The 19944-nt window shown below is 27.0% G+C and overlaps 1 protein-coding gene across 7 annotated transcripts in view; it reads left to right on the top strand.

Annotated features, from left to right (window-relative positions):
• The first annotated feature begins 4532 nt into the window (after nucleotides 1-4532).
• The window catches only part of LOC135926205 (acetylcholine receptor subunit alpha-like), a 29837-nt gene continuing 14425 nt past the window's right edge, over nucleotides 4533-19944 (top strand). For 5 of the 7 annotated variants that reach the window (XM_065461975.1, XM_065461973.1, XM_065461972.1 and 2 more), the window contains exons 1-7: nucleotides 4535-4921; nucleotides 5117-5228; nucleotides 15466-15510; nucleotides 15614-15723; nucleotides 17525-17705; nucleotides 18183-18516; nucleotides 18763-19210. In XM_065461975.1, coding sequence (XP_065318047.1) covers nucleotides 4566-4921; nucleotides 5117-5228; nucleotides 15466-15510; nucleotides 15614-15723; nucleotides 17525-17705; nucleotides 18183-18516; nucleotides 18763-19210 — 1586 coding nt within the window. In that variant the 5' untranslated portion in view covers nucleotides 4535-4565. Of the gene's footprint in view, nucleotides 4922-5116; nucleotides 5229-15465; nucleotides 15511-15613; nucleotides 15724-17524; nucleotides 17706-18182; nucleotides 18517-18762; nucleotides 19211-19944 lie in introns of all 7 variants that reach the window. The other 2 variants (XM_065461977.1, XM_065461976.1) reach the window with 2 other exon arrangements.

Here is a 19944-nt window from a genome sequence, read left to right on the forward strand (position 1 = left end):
AGGCCAGGTCCAATCCATTAAAACTAAGTGTAGATGCTATGTTTTGAGCCAAAATATATTTAAAGCTATTACTTGATACCCATATCAATATTATTTGTTAAAATATTACTGATCATTTATGCCTAATATTTAATATTAAAAAATTCTCAAGCAAGGTCCAAGGCCATAATAATTTTGAAAAAATTTCCCCAAGCCCAACCAAAGATCTTAATAATTTTGGTAGTTGAGAACTGGAAAAAAATATTAAAAATTCATAATGAATTTAAAAATACATTCAAAATCAGATTTTATGGGCCTTCGTTTTTTGATCAAGCAGAGCCCAAGTTTGCAAAAAAAATTTGTTTCAGGTCAATGTCTGATCCATAGATAATAATAAAAAATTCCCAAGCATCCAAGCTGATAATAATTTTGAAAAATTTTCCCCAAGCCCAGCCCAATATAATTTATAAAAACAATCCAAGCCCGGCCCATTATAATTTAAAATTTTTTTCTTAAACCTGGCCAACCGATAATAATTTTGCAATTTTTTCCCAACCCTGGAGCTAGGTAAATCTTTAAGAACCATATCTATTTTTTATTCTTTTTAATTCCACTCAATCCTACTTCAGACCAAAGCTAACCCATTAAGACTAAGAGTGAATACTATTTTTTGAGTAAAAATTTATTTAAATTAGCTTTTACCTGAGACCCATATAAATATTCTGTGTTAAGCATTATGGCTAATATCGATTATTAAAAAAATTCACAAGCCAGGTTCATGCACATTATAATGTTGGGAGAATTCTCTCAAGCCCGTCATAATTTTAGTAGTTGAGAACTGAAATAAAATATATAAAAGTCATATTTCATTTAAAAATACAATCACATGGGCCTTGATTTTTGATCAGCTGCAAAATAAAATTTTCAGGCCAATGTCTAGCCCATATTTAAAATTTTTCAAGCATCTCTATTTTAAATTTTACACAATATGATTTCTATCACAAATTTAAATTTTATTCTAAATATAAAATTAAATTTAAGACATTGTTAATAAATTACAATAGAAATAAATGGCAAAATTTAAAGTTGTATGTAGACTTGGTTTTTTGATCAGGCCTGGTTATGTCTGCAAAAAAAAATTTCAGGCCAATAGTCGGTTAATGATAGATACTACCAAGTCAATGTATAAGAATTTAAATACCAATACCAACCGACTAAAATTTATTAAAATCTAATAAGACCCATATTATTTAACATATATTATAACGAAATCTTGTGGTCGAGTCCGGCATCCTATATATCAACCCCCAAAGGACGGAACCACAAATTGTATTAAAAAAACATGGTCTTTACAGGAATTCGAACCCAAAACCATCGGATTGGCAAGCGAGGTTCTTACCGGTTAGGCCACAGACGCCTTTCAAAATTCACCATTTTTTAAATATATATTATAAATAAATTTGGTAATGCCTATCCAAATGAAAAATAAACAAAATACAAATTTGATAAGTACTAACTTAAGGCAATACCTATCATTAACCTGTCAGGCCCTTTATGAAAACAATAAATGCCCTTAAACGAATAAAAAATAGCTATGTTTTTAGAAATTTACCTATCTCCTGGCTTGAAAATTATCTCCTGGCTTGGGAAAAAATTTCCAAAATTATTATGTCACAAAAATATGGTAATATACGGCAAAATTTTTAATATCAGCTAATTAATTCAATTTAATATGGTAATAAACGGGGAAATTTTAAAAATATCAGCTATTAATTAATATATATAATTAATATTTTAAATTTAATTATAATTCAAGTTGGTGCATGCTTAAAGTGTACACTTTTTAAACGGGAGGTCTTCGGTTCGATACTGATAGATGGCAAAATATTATACGCTATATAGTCTCCTTAAATTTTAAATACATTAAGAAGATACGAAAACGATATGTTTTGATTATTTTCTTTTTATGATTGGAACTTTTTCGTTTCTTGTGGGAGTTTTCTTTTTTTGTTGGACTTTTTTCCTTTTTTGATTGTCCACTTCCTTACTTTTTCCTTTTTTAATGAGAAACTCTGTAAATATAACTATACATTTAAAGCTGATAATATTTAGGGTTGCACTGGTGATAAGTAGAAAGGTGGGAATACATTTTCACATTTATTTGACTGCACGTAACGGATTTCAGTTATATCTGCTGTAATCTTTTTCCTGGAGGGCCAAAGATCCCAAATGATTAAATATAAAATATATAATAAAGCTTCAATTATCCCCCCCCCTCTTCATACTATGCTAATTTACAATGAATCATTAAAAGCATCAAGTATCTCACTCTCCCCTACAAAAGTTACAGCCAATTAGCCGAGAGTTACAATATTATCTTGAAACCATGCCAGAAAATCTTGACCCATATCATATAAAAAATAATTTTTAATTTGAGCATATAACTTGTTTTTTTACCCGAAAATGTGTTAATGAATGATTATGACATTAACGTATCAGAATTTTTAGCAGAAAGCCTTAACGCAATTGTCAATCTGTAAAAAATAAATCCAGCAAATGCATTTTTGAAAATAAATCACTGCAAAAACATCTCCTTTTCCTATCCTCCCCTCTTTCTTTTTTTCTCCTTTTCCCCTCTCCATCTCCCCTCCTTCATTTCTTCCACCTCCTATTCCATTTAACTCTAAATTACAAAATATTTATATCATTTTAAATCAATAAAACTTTTTTAAACTTTATATTACACATATATTTATTTATTTAGGAAAAAATGTTATAAATTTTTTTAAAATTTTTAACAAATTAAACCACTATAAAATTTGGATTATATAAATGATATAAAAAAGATATAAATAATATTTTTTTAAAAATCTGACGGATTAGATATATAAATATTTATTATATATTTTCTTTTTTAAAAAAAGAAAGATTAAAGTTTTTCAAAACTTACTTTGACACTTTTAATTTAAAAAAAAATACTGTTATCCATAAATCTATCTCTTCCTAAATTCAAATTTATGTAAATGGCATAATGATGGCCAAAAATTAATGATCAAAAGGAAGAGAGATTTTATGGATTAAATACGTCATCATAATTACATACAAGCAGACTGGAGTCATAGGGGAGACCGAGGCGATTGACGGGGTAACAGAGTTAACGCGAATAACTTTTAGCCCTTAAAATTGGGCATACATACTGGAAGTTTATAGCTTAACTAGAAGCTGCAATAATTTATATATGAAAATTATATTGGGTAAAGCGGCAGGTGAAGAATAATTAAAATGTCCGATGTGTCCAAAATGGGCCCACTAATTTTGATAATTTCTTTGCATTCCCTTTTATAATAATTATTTTATAATTAAAAGTAATTAACAAATCTCAAAAGTGTTAATAATTTGTTCAATATAACAATAAAGTTGTGAATTTATTTTAACCTCTTTACCCTCTTAGTCATCTTACCTTGGGTATGGGGTAAATTTGATAAATTGTCACATTTATAGTTCCTAAAATATTATTAAGTAGTGAACAAATCTTTTTTTTATTTAGTAGATGTAGTGTTGTTAAACGACTCAATTTAAGCCGATTTTCAAAATCGGCTAACTCAATATTTTATCCAGAAAAATATTATGCAAGCCTATAGATTTTGCTCATATTGATGGCACATAGGATCGAACATCTATTGGCGAAATCTCGAGGCTTAGGCAATATTTTCCTGGCTATAATGTTGAGTTCGTTTTTAAAAATCGGCTCAGATCGAGCTGTTTAACAACACTAAGTAGATGAAGAATTTTGTTCAAAATTTTTGTGCCTAAAATGAAAGATGCCAACTGCCAAAATGATCGTTATCTTTCTAATATAACCCTCCTAATTTATTATGATAAAAGGAATTACAATGAATTCTTTAAATTATCTTTTGGAAAATTAATATATTTGATATTAGCTTTCCTTTAGAAATTTTGAAAACTATAATAACTTTTTCCCCATCATATATATTAACATTTCTGGACCATGATGGTAAAATCAATTTCTTTCTTACATAAATTCGAAATAGGGTTATTTTTCAAAATTGGGTTGTCATTTAAGTTTTTTCTTAAAGTCATCGCTTCGAACAGATAAGAGCTGCTGGTTAATTTTGATGAATCGATCTATTGAAATCCACAAAAAAAAATAAAAAATCTATAAATAATATAGGAGAAAAAATAAATCTCTATCAAATCAATTTTAAAATAATTTTTATATTTAAGGAATAATAATAACTTTTTAATTTTTATTTTATAAAATCTCTTTTGGGACTTTTTTACTTTCTGTAGTAATTTTCATATTATTGAATGATAATATATTTTTTCTATTATCATAAATTATTTTTTTCAAATATTTAGTAGAATGCCAAGAAAATTTTTAAATAATATTATTTTTATTTTATTTTTTAAATTTTGGTAGATTAATAAATTTCTTTAAATTTCTAATTCGGTTTTATTATTACTAAAAAAATAATAAATGATGATGTAGATAAAAAAGATAATCTCTTTTTAGAGAAATGTATTAAAGAATTTATTTTGTTAAAAATATTGAATATTATATACAAATGAATTCTTTTTATTCCCGTAAATACATACTGTTCCTTTTATTCTTATTAAATCCATGGACAGGTGAGATAAAAATAGGTTGGATATTTAGCTTATCGCTTTACCTGATTGCAATTTTTTCGCCATCGGAAATCGGTAAAAATGATCAACGGCATTCCCAAACGATTTCCAACATTAAAAAACTCATATACCATATTATCTTCGTTTTTAGTTTCGTTATAAATTCGCGATATAGCCGGGAAGATATTGGGAATATCGCTAATAAATCGAATATTAGAAATCAATTTTATGGATTCATTTCATCATACTCTAACCTGGGGTTAACTCTAGTGACCGCCAACCCTGATGCTAAAAGGTAACATGGTTACTTTTAAAGGATAATTTTTTTACATTTTAAATCTAAAGGAAATTTAAAATACAACAAAAATTTTTTTTAAGTCTACTTTCTTTTTACTCTAATCGGGGGGGGGGGGGGATTCTACTATATAGTTTCCTACCTTATGGAAATTTATTCCTAATGATTTTATTTAAAAACAACAACAAATTGTAGGCTATACGATGATTTGCTAAGTAATTACAATAGATTGATCAGACCAGTAGGGAATAACAGCGATAAATTGACGATTAGATTGGGACTCAGACTCACCCAAATTCTAGATGTGGTATGTTTAATAAGAATATTTAATACTTCTATTTTTTATTCATTCTTTCAGGGAGGGAATTATTTTGTTCGAAATTTCAGGTCTCTTTAACACGGAAAGGAAGTGGGGTGGGGGAGGGGTACGATTCAATTGCATTATAATCTTCAGAATCAGGGTGGGCGGAGTTAACTCAGGAGGTGGTATCTTAGATAACTTACATAATAGTCAGTATACATTCATTTTATTTTTGAGTTATCAGAGGGATGTTATTGGTTGTTGAAGGAAGGGAGATTTGAAAGGTCTGCAAAATTAATTGTCAGAGTTGGATACATTGCAATAAAACAATTACAATTCTATTTAAATAACAATAATAAGAATATATTTTGGGGTCATCGAGATACAAGAGAATGTAATAACTCCGATTTAATGATCATTGCATAATTTTCTATACGGGAATTTGTAAAACTCCTCTCTATATTTGTATATTAAATGAGTTTAAAATTCATTACACAATTTTTTTCCTCTTCCTGTAAATAAAATGAAGCAAAAATCAATTTAATTTTAAATTAACCGAAATTATTCTCTATCGAATTTTTTTTCATTGATCATCGTGAGGAAAGATCTAGGATTGAAGAAAATAAGCAACATATGTGTACGATGTATTAATTTAAAAAAAAAATACTTTGTTGCTTATTAACAATTTACACGTCGCCGGCAATATTGACCTTTATATTAACATTAAATTTATTAATAAGGTTCGACTTCAAAGCAAATCAAATTTCTTATACGTAGCTTAATAAGAATATGAGAGAAATATATTTCTCTGTGATTTCCAATTTAAAATAGGAGAAATCAAATAAAATTAGTTCATGTCTAACTCAAATTTGTGAATAGCCAGATAAATTCAACAAAAATTGAAAAGTATATTTTTTAGGGCTCTAATTTGCAATATAAAGCTTATTACGCTTAACAGATATTTGAAACAATTATAAGATTTTCAGGCTTAAATCAAAAGGCGTCTTGTTTATAGTAAGCGCGATATCGCTCAAAGATGCATAATTCATCGCTAAAAGTTAGCATAGTTGTATAATTTAACATTATGTATTTCGTAACTTACGCATCTCCTGAACGACATCGCGGGATTTGTTGCTTCTATTAACGAGGCCTAAATTTGATTGTATATTATATTATAATCTCTAATTTTTATCTCGATGAATTTTAGCTTCATTAATTCTCTAAGCTCCGCCCTCTTTAATATTTTTTAAAAAATTTATAAACAATTTTAAAAAATATATGGTCCTGCCTTTTATTTTCATCGATTTGATATATAATTTAAATTTAGTCATGTATATTTTATTTTCTATTTTTTTGCTAATACGAAGAACGTGGGATTTCTATTATACTTATATAATGATTTCATAAATTGCCAATTTTATTTTTAATATACTTTCTTTATTTGCCAAAATAAGTATCGGATAAGCATATTTTTTTCTTCAACTTATTATATGTTTCTTTTCAAATAAACTATTTTATTACTTTTTAGAATAATAAATGCCTAATTTATGACCAGATTTGTAACCAGGAATTTCATTTAAGAAGAAGGGGACACCGTGGGAAAGCCATTTATTGGAAAATAATTTAATAAGTTATTAGAAAATAATTCATACTAATAATATTAGTTTAAAATCATAATTTAAGAATATGATCAGCATATTATATGAGTATATAACTTTTTAGAAGCATATGTTCTTATTCAGAAACAATGGCTTTTTTAAATAAAAGAATATCTTCCTTCTATGCCAACTAGGTTGTTAAAGGCTCTATTTTACTTTTTTTTAAAGACATTATGCGACTAAAAAATTGTATATCATATTATTAAATGTAGATAAATTATTATAAATGACTAAATTATGTTATATTCGCTTTACTCCTTTAATTGCATATTATTGATACTTCATAAAATAAAAGGTATTTTTAAAAAAAATTTGAAAATCCTTCCCTGTAGTTACTGCCCCAATTTTGGCTTGATATTTATAACGAGCAAAATAACCATTTAGGAAGCCAACTTTTTCAGAATTATTAGATTTTTTTGTTGAAAATTTCTTGAACGATATTACCATTTTTATCGAAAATATATTTTAAAGAAATTAGCTAATGAAATGAATATAAATTTTTTTTTAAATTATTGAGATTAAAATTAATTTTCAATACAAATTCTACGAATTTTTCAAGAAAGCATCTCAGTCCGGCCCGTAACAGTGCTCTTGTGTGATTTCTTTACATATGCACCTGCCTAAATAAATTATTTATACATATTTTTAAGGGAAACTAAGAAAAAAATAAAATTTTACCTTCCAACACTGTTTGTCCGCTAAGATATGGCCGTTTAAAGTGCGGGAAAATGGTACATTTTTTACAAAATGCACCTCATTTATTTTCAAATATCTTGAGAATAAATTAAGTTAGAAAAATAATTTAAATTTTATTTTGTAGCTTAATAAAATTCTTTAAAATGACATAAAAATAAATATGATAGACATTTGATTAATATCGAAAACCGGATGTGTAAAACCGAAAATGGCCATAGAAAAAAAAGGTATTTTTTTTCAAATTTTTTTCTTCTGTAGATAGATACCACACTGCTTTATATTTGTACAAAATCCTAGACTGGGATCAACATGGGTTTAGGAGTTATCACTCTTTATATGGCTAAAATTGAACAAATTGAACATTAATATCATCATATTTTAATTTATTGAATAGTTATGAAATAATGTTAATTTAAAAATTATGTCTAAATGATAGGCCCTTACATTTTTTTATCTTTATCAAAATTTTTGAGAAGTAGCTGGAATAATGAGCTTTGCTTAACACTTTAGTTAAATTTTGTCTCAAAGTTACTTGACAAAATAATTCTAAACATATTTATAACTTTATTTGCCTCAAATTGCATTACATATAATACAATCAAAAATTTATAAATATATCATATATTATAATCATCCAAGGAATTTTAATATATTATGACTTTTGTTTTCATCTAGGGGAATAAAAGCTTGGAACTTTGTGTTCCAGAAATTCTTTTTGCTCTCAAAAATCTGCTTTCAAGATGACTTTCTATGTTCATATATTCGTTATTGCTCACAAACCTATAATTTACCCCATAGATATTATTTCTTGCATAGTTAAATAAATCTATTGTTGTCAATATGTGATGTTCATATGGACGTTAAAGCTTGCTCGAGCTGCTAACCGTTTAGTAACGGCCCCCAAAATGTCGCATGGACTTTTACCTTGTGCGGTTTCAAAAAATGTCACTCAGCCTTTATCCCAAAATCATTTTCATGATTGTAGAGATTAATAAAATCTATTATTTTTATATTGGTTATTGCTCCATCAGAAAAATAATAAATTTTAGCCACTCTATTAAATCTTTTTTCCAAGAATACGATCAATTTTTAAAATAAATAAAATGCACATGCGTTTTGCTTTAAACAATCTGATATAACCACTAAATTTACATGTTTTATTATGTTGTTCTCACGGTAATAAATTATAAAAGATTTGATAGTGGCTTGATTATTGGTCTGATTAAATCCTTTAAAAAGTTTCGAATTAATGATTATCGTGAAGCTATAATAAATGAGGAATTAAATTGTCTAATTATTCAATTAAATAATCTACAAATTCATCAGCGGATTTTGTCAGTGTTTTGAGGGTAGTTCGATCAACTGCTATCCATTGTTTGAATGTTTTATAATCTATAGAATTCTCATCAAATAATATATTAAGCCTTTCTTTTAATTTTGAATATATGGGGGAAAATTTATTGTTGAATTTCAATTTTGGTTGATTATTTTATGCTAAAAAAATATTTAAAATTATTTTGTCAAGTAATTTTAATTTCGAGATAAAATTTACTAAAGTTTTAAACAGCTCATTATCCCAGCCACCTCTCAAAATTTTTTTTAAAAAAAAGTAAGGGCCTATCATTTAGACATAATTTTTAAATAACATTATTTCATAACTATTCATTAAATTAAAATATGATGATATTAATGTTAAATTTGTTCAATTTTAGCCATATAAAGAGTAATAACTCCTAAACCCATTTTGATCCCAGTCTTGGATTTTGTACAAATATAAAGCAGTGTGATATCTATCTACAGAAAAAAAATTTTGAAAAAAAAAAATACCTTTTTTTTTCTATGACCATTTCCGATTTTACACATCCGGTTTTCGATATTTATAAAATGTCCATCATATTTATTTTTATGTCATTTTAAAGAACTTTTATTAAGCTACAAAATAAAATTTTAATTATTTTTCTAACATAATTATTTCTCGAGATATTTGAAAATAAATGAGGTGCATTTTTTCAAAAATGTACCATTTTTCCTCGCTTTAAACGGCCATATCTTAGCGGATAAATAGTTTTGGAAGGTAAAATTTCATTTTTTTCTTAGTTATAATATATACTACCAGTATACAAAATTTAAGAAAAATTGAAGGGGGTCGGGTTGAAAATCGACTTTTTTTTGTTGATTTGATATGGAATTCACCATATATTTTATTTATCGTTTTGGAATTTTTTGTTTTATAAAAACAATTTGCAATGAAAGTATAAAAGAAAGAAAGAAAGAAAGAAAGAAAGAAAGAAAGAAAGAAAGAAAGAAAGAAAGAAAGAAAGAAAGAAAGAAAGAAAGAAAGAAAGAAAGAAAGAAAGAAAGAAAGAAATAAATAAATAAATAAATAAAACGGGAGAAAAAAACAGATATCAACCCAATCACGTAAAATTTCTCAAAAGAAACAATTATATTTATACAATTAAACTATCTATCCACCGAAGTTCATTTTTCTTTCTATAAAGTTTTTGTTTAATTATACCATAATATTTTTTTTTATCTAATATATACATAAATGCATAAAAGTATATAATTACTGCGTAATGTAACAAGATACAGCTGTTATATTGGTTATCATGATAATTCTACAATACGAATATAAATTTTGAATATATTATATAATATTATGCTTAAATCAAAATTTTATTTAAGAAGATTTTCTATGCATATTTTAATGTTATATGGGGTATATTGAACCATTCAAAATAATATTGTATAATATTGTATAACATTCTAATAATATTTATGACAAGTTTAATATTGTTTTCTATTCAGAGTGTAGCACAGCAATAAAAAAATGATCTATTGGCTCCTACTTCTCCTCTCCCCTGGATCGCTATCCAATGATTCAACAAAAATTTAACAAAACTTATCAAATGACGTTAATATGATTAATAACAAATAATTAATAATATCACCATTCTTAAAATTCCGTAATTATTAATAAACACCAAAACATTAATATTTAACAGAATATACAAACAATGTGCATTGAAGATCAACCAGTTTGGCTCAAATCGGCCCTTCAATAATTTAAAAAAATATTTCATCCGATCAGTTAAATATTTTTTTACAAGTTCCAATCCTGCTCGATTCAAAATTCTAGAGGCCCAAAAATATTTTGCACAAATTTCCCGGTTCCGCCAGGAGATTATTTTGCCCTAAGTTGCTTGGACGGGATTTTAGTCGGATTTCCGATAAACAATTTTATAAATTAAAAGCATATTCATTTTTATAGGTCCCCAAAATATTTCTAAAAAGGTGGACTTTGCGTAACTTTTCTCACTTTAAATTATATTAAAGGGCATAAGACTCATTATTTATAGGCCTTTAGTTAGGGTATATTGTTATTTGAATTCACACTTTTTTATAAATATTCTCTTAATTATAATAAACATAAAATATTTGTATTTTTTATGACATTTTAAGAGAATCTTAATTTAAAGTAAAAATACTAAACAAACACAGTCATCTAATCCAAATTATTTATAATGTGCTATAAATAATAAATTTTTCATACATTTATACCGTAATCAAGAAATGAACGTTTTCGTATAATTTTAATGTTAATTTTTATTTTTCCTATCAATTTTCTTATCATCTTAATGTTAATTTTTATTTTTTCTATTAACTTTCCTATCTTCTTAATGTTAAATAAATCGCTGGAGACTATATATCTCTAGTGTTAAATTTTAAGAAAATTTTTTGTACATCACGGGATTCGAACCTATGACTTAACGTTTTAAAGGCAAAGGTTCTTTCCACACCACCTTCTTTAATAAATTTATTTATTTTTCAATTAATTTATATAATTTAGATCTTATTGTGTTATATTAAAAAGAATACTAATCTCACCTCAAATTATGGTAAGATAAGAATGAATATTATTAAATTTAAAATAGTAAATTAAATTATATTTAGCCAATTGAAAAATAAACATTTATCTCATATTATTTTAGCATAATATTTATATTCAAAAGTATTAAATTTTTAAAATTATTTTTATATTACAATTTAGATTTAACAAATAAATTTAAATTATTTACCACCCCAAAATATGGCAGTAAATTTTTTTTATCTCAATATAAAATACCTATTTATCAATATCTTCCATGCTAGAAAATTAACCTCCCTCACTAATCCTAATATTACAATTTAGATTTAACAAATAAATTTAAATTATATTTAGCCAATTGAAAAATAAACATTTATCTCATATTACCACCCCAAAATATGCCAGTATAAAAATTTTATCTCAACAACAATATTTGAACTCTGGAAATGACATACAATACCAATTTATCTATATCTACCCTACATTTTTTATTACAATTTCATATATTTTAGGCTAAATTTAATAAAATGAATAATAAAAATTGTCATTTATTTTAAAAAAAATTTCATATAAAAGTTCAAGATTTTATCATTCCCGTCATTCTTGACGGGTTATCAACTAGTAATATAATATCTAATTAGTCATTTCTGAACCTATTTACGAATCCCATAAAACGAAACCGAGTAGCATGAGAAAAAAAAGGATAACATAAAGAATATGATCGAAATATGTAATTTAAAAAAAATGCCCTCCTCCAGTGCACCCAATTAATTGTGGTCCTGATTAAAAGATACCAGGAATAATAGGACATAAAGGTTTACTGTCCACTCCCTCTAACTTCTCAGATATTTATCCAAATATTTTTAGTTAAACAAAGTGCCGTACCCTACCTAACTTCATTTATTATTGATTCATCTAATAAAAAAAAAATACTTTGAATTTTTAGTACTCAATCTTAATGTTACTAAATGTCGATTATATTTAAAGTGCTAACTCAATGTTTTAGCCACAAAAATATTGCCTAAGTCTAGAAATTTCGCTAATGGATGTCCAAATCTTTGTGGATGCGCAAACAAGGATTACGTAATATTTTTCTGGATAAAATATTGAGTTGGCTGTTTTTAAAAATCAGCTAAAATCAAGCCGTTTAACAGCACTACTCAAACTAAGCTATATATTTACAAAAAATCGGAACTTAGCTGTTTCTTTTAACACCATATGAAGGCCATTGTGACTAACCAGTGAACTGATCATAACAATCATAATGTAAAATATTTTTAACTATATTTCTTTATTATAATTACAGGTTTTATTTATAAAAAGTAATGATTAATTTAAGCCAGGACTGAATCTAAACGAATATGGGTTCTATTCAAATAAAAATATCAGTTTCGGCTTGATTTCGGTAAGTTAAGTCTATGACTATAGTATAACTTTATAGTATATTAGTGATAAACTGTTTAAATAAAATTGTATGGCTAGGCAACACAGGTTTATTTGTCACTAACAAAAACATGCCCATTTATTCCCGGTTTCCATTTGAGTAGAGTAATTATTTTTAAAACTTATTAACTATATGCTTATTGTTTATAATGACAGTGTAGGGGAATAATTTTTATTACATTAAAATAATACTCATGAAAGCTTGAAAAATGTAAAATTGAAATGGGGGGATGTGCCGCCACCCCTTACCCTACTTGGTTATGCCACTAAGCATAATCAATCAATTATTCATATCTAATAATATATCTGAAAATTTTATGAGATATAACAATATATAATGCAATAAAATCTTTCAAAAAATAGCCAAAATATAGAAGTTACATTTTTTTTAAAAAATTAAACAAAATATTTTTTTGATGAGATTGTTTTTTTCGTTATTTTTTTTAATATTTATTCTTTAAAAAAAGGAAGAGAGAGAATAAGGAATAGATAGACCTATGTCGTTTTAATATATCAATATAGTATATAATAATATAATACTTGATTAATGAATAATTCATATAATATTAAAATTAATGGTGTTATTGGATGTAGCAATGCTTCGCAAACAATAAAATATAATTAATTTATACAAATATTTAGTATTTATTTATGATAGATAGACAGCACAGGATAGTGATATTTAATTGAAAGTATAATATATTTATTTAAATAGAAAAATATTGTCGTATATTTAAGGAGAGCCCTGGACGGATGGACTGTAGCGAGCCTAAGATATTGAAAAAGCTCTGATAGTGAGAATTGAGAAGGATATATACTTTGTAGATTTCCTCCGCGGTTTTCAATCGAAATATTTTATTTATTTTATAAATTTTTAAATATTATCTTACCTTACGTTAAGGCTGATTTACTTTTCTAAGAAACAATGTATTAATAATATGATTTGTTGCAAAACATTTCTATATACTAAAACCTGTCTAATATTGGCACTTATTAATTCGAAACTACCTAATTTTACCAAAATTTTGAGTATCAAATTCCTATTAACTGCTATTATCTTGATAAATTGGGCAATTGTCTGTTGGGCAAAAATTTTGTTTCTAACGTTGCCAAAATTAGACAGGTATTACTCTATCTTTAACAACTTTCTTTATCAATATTTTATTCTTACTATAATTACCACAATAAAACAAAATTATAAAAAAGTAGATGCTGAAAGTATCACTGCATCATGTAAGATAAAAATAATATCGAAAAGGGGGTGGTTGTCCACATCATTAATGTTAGAGAGAGGAGGCTTCTAAGTCAAAGACTTGGGTCTAGAGTAAAAGAATGCAATTATCGACCCGAAAGCCCGCTCACTCAATGTTTTAAAAAACTTAACCCTTTCACTAGCACCCATAGTTTCTTAAAAAAATTTACCCACCCGCCAATTTATTTCTATATTACGAAAAAAATAATTTTTAATAAATATCAACTCGTTCTGTTTATTTCCCCGTAAATATATTTCAAATTCACCCGCCAGCTTACCCATTGTTTTAAAAATATTTTTAATCGGCCCATTAATCCCCTTCCATGTTTAAATGATCATAAACCCACCTGTCTACACTCGTTCAAAGTATGAGTGAGCGTGGACTGGCGGTTTAAAAACCTGCCCCTTGTAGACCTCTGGTTCAGGACGCCTTAAATAATTTTTTTTTTTTTAAATAATTTAGTGGGAAATTTTAGAAATTTTAGTTTGGTGATTTTTTTGGAAAATTCGTATAGTAGTTGGTAACTAAAAATTTGTTAATTACATTTACTTTAATTTTAAAAAATGAGAACATCATTTTAAAAATTAAGATAGGGGGAATTTCAGATTACCTATCGCTATAATGGGTAAAACTCATACAAACAAAACAACTTTCAATAATTATAGATATTTTGATTTATATTGTGTTTAATATCCACTTTGAGCAAATATTTTATTTAGAAAAGGGCAGTGACGTCACTAGTCTTTGCAATCTCAACGTTCTCAATTTTTTTTTTAATTTATTGTTTATGACCTTTTTTAATTTTTAAAATTTTCCAAATTCTCAGGGGCTTCAGATTTTCAAGGGGTTTGAGGATTGAATATAAATATGGAAATAAATGAAAGAAATCATGAAGATAGACCACTATAATAATCAAAGTGATACAATATTTTTAAAAATTACCTATAAACATTAGCAAAAGGTCTATTAAACGAAAAACTAAACATTTTTTTAAAAAAATTATTTGCAATTTTCCAAAGATTTATGCTCTCCATATGAAAGAATTAGGTTACTAATTTGAAAGGTTATGGAATCTACTCAACAATTCTCTCTGGCTGGAGAAAAGGAGAATAGCATAGTTTTTTCCCTTTATATCCATTGAATTTCAGTATTAAAAAAAAATTGAGTTGTACAAAGATGGAATGGAGTATTATTATAACCGCCTCATTAGTCCATTTACATGATTAATTGAATATTTAAAAAATAGTCATTTTAAATAACTAAGCTCTATGAAACATTTAATATATAATTAAAATATAATTATTTTAAAAACAATAATAAAGCACGAAAAAGACCAAATAATGACAACTAATATGTGGGTCAGACAGGTAAAAATATATATTTAAGGATTTTATTCTGATAACGGCCATTTCTTCAAACCTTAATAAGGAAATAAATAACGATTTTGAATTATTTTTAAAATTCTATAAGGAATGGTTTGACTACAAATTAGTCTGGGACCCCAAAGAATACGGAGGCGTTGAAAAGCTTCATATACCATCGGAGAAAATATGGTTACCAGACATAGTTTTATATAACAAGTAAATAAACGACTATTATATAAAAGCAATATATTATATTAGTGACAATGTGCATAATTTTTGTGTAATTTTAATATATATGTTAGCATCAATGTGTTTTTTCCGGCAATGTGTTATTTTTTCAACTTTAAGGAAATGTAGGATGTCATGTTTGGGAATACCTATCCTATGAATTTTCCATGAACTTTCAAACTTAATATAATTTATATTAAATTTCCCATATATTTTTATATAAATTATAAATGACTTAAAGGCTAACAGCAAAATTGTCTACAATTCATAAGATAGGTTTTCTAAATATGATGGAATATATTTTCGGTATAATCAGATTTTTAAATTTTATAAAACGCTCTCTAAAAATGATTTAAAGTTGTAAAAATAACACATTGCAGGAAAAAACACATTTACGCAACGAATCCCGGAAAAAAACCCCTGGAAAATAAACAGGGAAATATACCCCCGGAAAAAAGCCCTCAGGAAAAATACCTTCGGAAAAAAACTCCTGGATTTTTTTTCCATATTTATAGAATTTACTTAAGACCTAATAATATAGATATATTTTTATTTGGATTATAATGGATATACTTTATTTATAATGTATATACAAATTAGTATTTTAGAAAAAAATATTATTATAAAAATATAATATATTAATAAGCTAAATTTTTTTAGGCCCTAATTCATCATTTAAAGATTACTCGCTTTAACAAGATAAAATGCTGAAGTTCAAATTGGTAATGGGAAAAAATACCCCAGTAAAATAACCCATGTATTTCTTATTTTCGTAAAGATTATTTGCTATAGTAATTAATACAAAATCCATCCTTAATTACGATATTAAGTAGACTAAATTTGACAAAATTTTGTAATAAAATATATATATTTTATTGGTAAATCATGATTATGTATATACAAATTTAATAATTTAAATAATAATTATATTGATCGATGTCGAATATTGAAGGAAATCGCTCTTATAAAATCTGGAAGGTTTCGCACCCCATAACGGTATTCCTTGCAAAGTTTCTTTAACCGAATCTGGGCATTATAGCTCTGCGATTTAATTTTGGTGTCCAGCTATCTACACTCAAGTTTGGTTTCATCCGTAGCCACCATTCCATTTTTTTTAATCAATACCCAAATTGATGGGTGTTTATTTCCAACTGGATTAGAAAAAAAAATGATGATTCCAACCTTCGCATTGATTATTTGTGCGTTCTTTGTCGGATAGAGTGATCTGATTCACGTTCCAAGTTTCTGGAGGCAATCGAGGCGTGTTTGGAATTGAGAATTGCTTCATGTGACAAATTCTATAAATATGAAAAAAAAATCCGGGAGTTTTTTTCCAGGTTTTTTTTTCCTGGGGGTTTATTTTCTGGGAGTATTTTTTCCGGGGGTATTTTTTTCAGGGTTTCTTTCCGTGGGTTTCTATTACCGACACTAACATATACAAATTAAAATAACAAGTTCATTACTAAATTGTCTAGAAATTCATAGATCTTCAAATTTAAAAAACGCGCTCAGCAAAATTATTTTTCTATTTTCCAATTTTAGACAATTTAATAAGATATTCACATTCTTGCTGATTGCACATACTGCTCAGGTCATAAGACAATCACTAATATTATATATAATTGTTCCTTTAAAATTTCCGTATTATTTTAGTAATTGGTCAAGCTTATTATATAGATATTTTTTTTGTTAATTTTTCATAACTAGTCTAAAGATACACATAAGCAAATTATTATATTGTTTCTATTATTTTATTCACTCCTATTTTTTATAATTAATAAAAATTAAGTGCGGATGGCAATTACGAAATAACGCTAATGACGAAAGCAACCTTGCATTTCAGTGGCAGAGTATTATGGGAACCACCAGCCATATACAAAAGTTATTGTCCGATCGATGTGGAATATTTCCCCTTTGATCAACAACTTTGTAGCATGAAATTTGGGTCCTGGACTTATGATGGCTATCAAGTATATATACTAGCTTAACGTCTTTACCAAAAGCTGCATTGATGCAACCAAAATATGTATATAATTTAAATATTTAAGGGAACCTGTCATTTTCTCTTAGATTGATCTAAAATGATGATATTTTGCTTAATTTATTAATCACAGACAAAAGTTATTTGCTCAAATTGGAAATCGGAGTATAAAGATCTCAAATTAAACAAAGTTTTAGTGTATTTTTAAATTAATAGAAATCAATGTCTAACATCTTTCGACCCTTAATTTTAAACAATGTTGATTTTTCAAGCTTCGTCGGGTTTTAAATTATTTGCAGAGGTTTTATGAAACCAATTTAAATGCACATATACTATTATATGGTCAAACAAATTAGGATTTAATATTGGCTTGCGCAAACTAAAATTATACGATTAAAGTCAACTTTACTCCTTGGCGCCATTTAAAAAAATTTAAAACTAAATTTATATACGGATATATCAAAAGGTGGATATAGCTCATATCGATATGATGGCTATAGCGTCATCGCCATCCGAAAAAACTACTTTCCTTGCATCGGGTGATCCAAACTCCACGTCCCTTGTGAAATTTAGTAACGTTTCCACAAAAGTTCCGGTTAAAGATAAAGATTATTACGAGTACGGAATAGATCTTTCAGAATATTATCCCAGCGTTGAATGGGACCTATTGGCTGTTCCAGCGCGTAAAACAAATAAATATTATCCATGTTGCGCGGAACCTTACCCTGATATAACGTTTAATATCACCATTCGACGGAAAACTTTGTTTTATACCGTTAATCTCATTATTCCATGTGTAGGTAGGTAGATTCATTGCATTATCTCCTGATCATCTCTATTTTGTATACCTTTTTTTAACATTTGATACGTATCTAGTCTGCAAATGTTTAGACTAAAATTATGATCATGCTGAAAATATTTTACATCTTATATCGTTTTTGTAAAATGAATATAACAGTTAAGTTACATTTTTTAAATTTATTAATCAACGGCTATAAACTTATTAAATATATTTAAAACAAAAAAAATATAATTTGAAATTACAGGAATATCCTTCCTAGCTGTTCTTGTCTTCTATTTACCCTCGGACACAGGCGAAAAAATAACGCTCTGTATATCTATACTTCTATCCCTGACTGTTTTTTTCTTGCTTCTAGCAGAAATCATACCTCCTACTAGCCTCGTAGTTCCCTTGATTGGCAAATACTTATTGTTTACTATGATCCTAGTCACCCTTTCTATATTTGTGACCGTTATAGTACTCAACGTTCACTTTCGAACTCCCGCTACCCACAAAAAAATGTCTCCATGGGTTAGAACGATATTTTTGAAGATTCTACCAAAGCTTTTGATGATGAGAAGACCTCCCAGGGACCAAAACACCAGCAATGGATCCAATAAGTCTAATAAATCTCCCGTCAATTCTTCCGGCTCTGGTTCTGGTTCGAGGATGGGTTACGGTTTCGGTCCCAAACGCAAAATTCATAATTTGGGGTTCGCTTATTTTTAATTATATATTTATTTATAAATATTTCGTACAAATAAACAACCAAAGTTGTGACCAAATTTTTACCCTTAAAACCTATTTATAAATTGATTTATTTCTTTTTAAAAGAATGAAAATTTTGGAAGGAAAAAATTAAGGAATCAAACAGAACTTTGTACACAAGTATTACGTCGTTAATTGAACCTAAACCGAACCTGAATCGATTAAAAAGGTATGTGAACCAGTCTGAATTTAAAAATTTTAACTCTTTTAAAGTGTATTATCAATCAATTACCATTTTAAATATTTTTGTATTTTGCTATTTTAGAGTGCCAGCAATCAAAAATATCTTTTTTTTATTACTCCTAGTCATTTCCATTCAATAATTATAAGTTGTCCATAGTATATTGTAATTGTATAAATAAATGACTGGTATTGAAACATATAAAATATTTTAGACACTTAAATTTAATAATCTACCATTATTGCAAGATCAAATATATTTTACAATATTAGGTAGTTAAATATTTGCATGGCCTTCTTAATAAAAAAAAATAAAACTGGCAGGGCAGGTACAAATTTGGAGTGGCCAGACTGGATTTCCAACCGGGCCGAGCTTAAAAATTTTGCCATTTGCTTACATATAAATGTAAGCCCGTACGCAGGAATTTGGTGTGAAGGGGGGGGCGGGGGGATAATAAATTCTTTTAAGAAATATTATTGTTATTTAAAAATATCAAGC

This window comes from Gordionus sp. m RMFG-2023, chromosome 3 (genome assembly GCF_954871325.1).
Source record: "Gordionus sp. m RMFG-2023 chromosome 3, tfGorSpeb1-WG-v2, whole genome shotgun sequence".
NCBI lineage: Eukaryota > Metazoa > Nematomorpha > Gordioida > Chordodea > Parachordodidae > Gordionus > Gordionus sp. m RMFG-2023.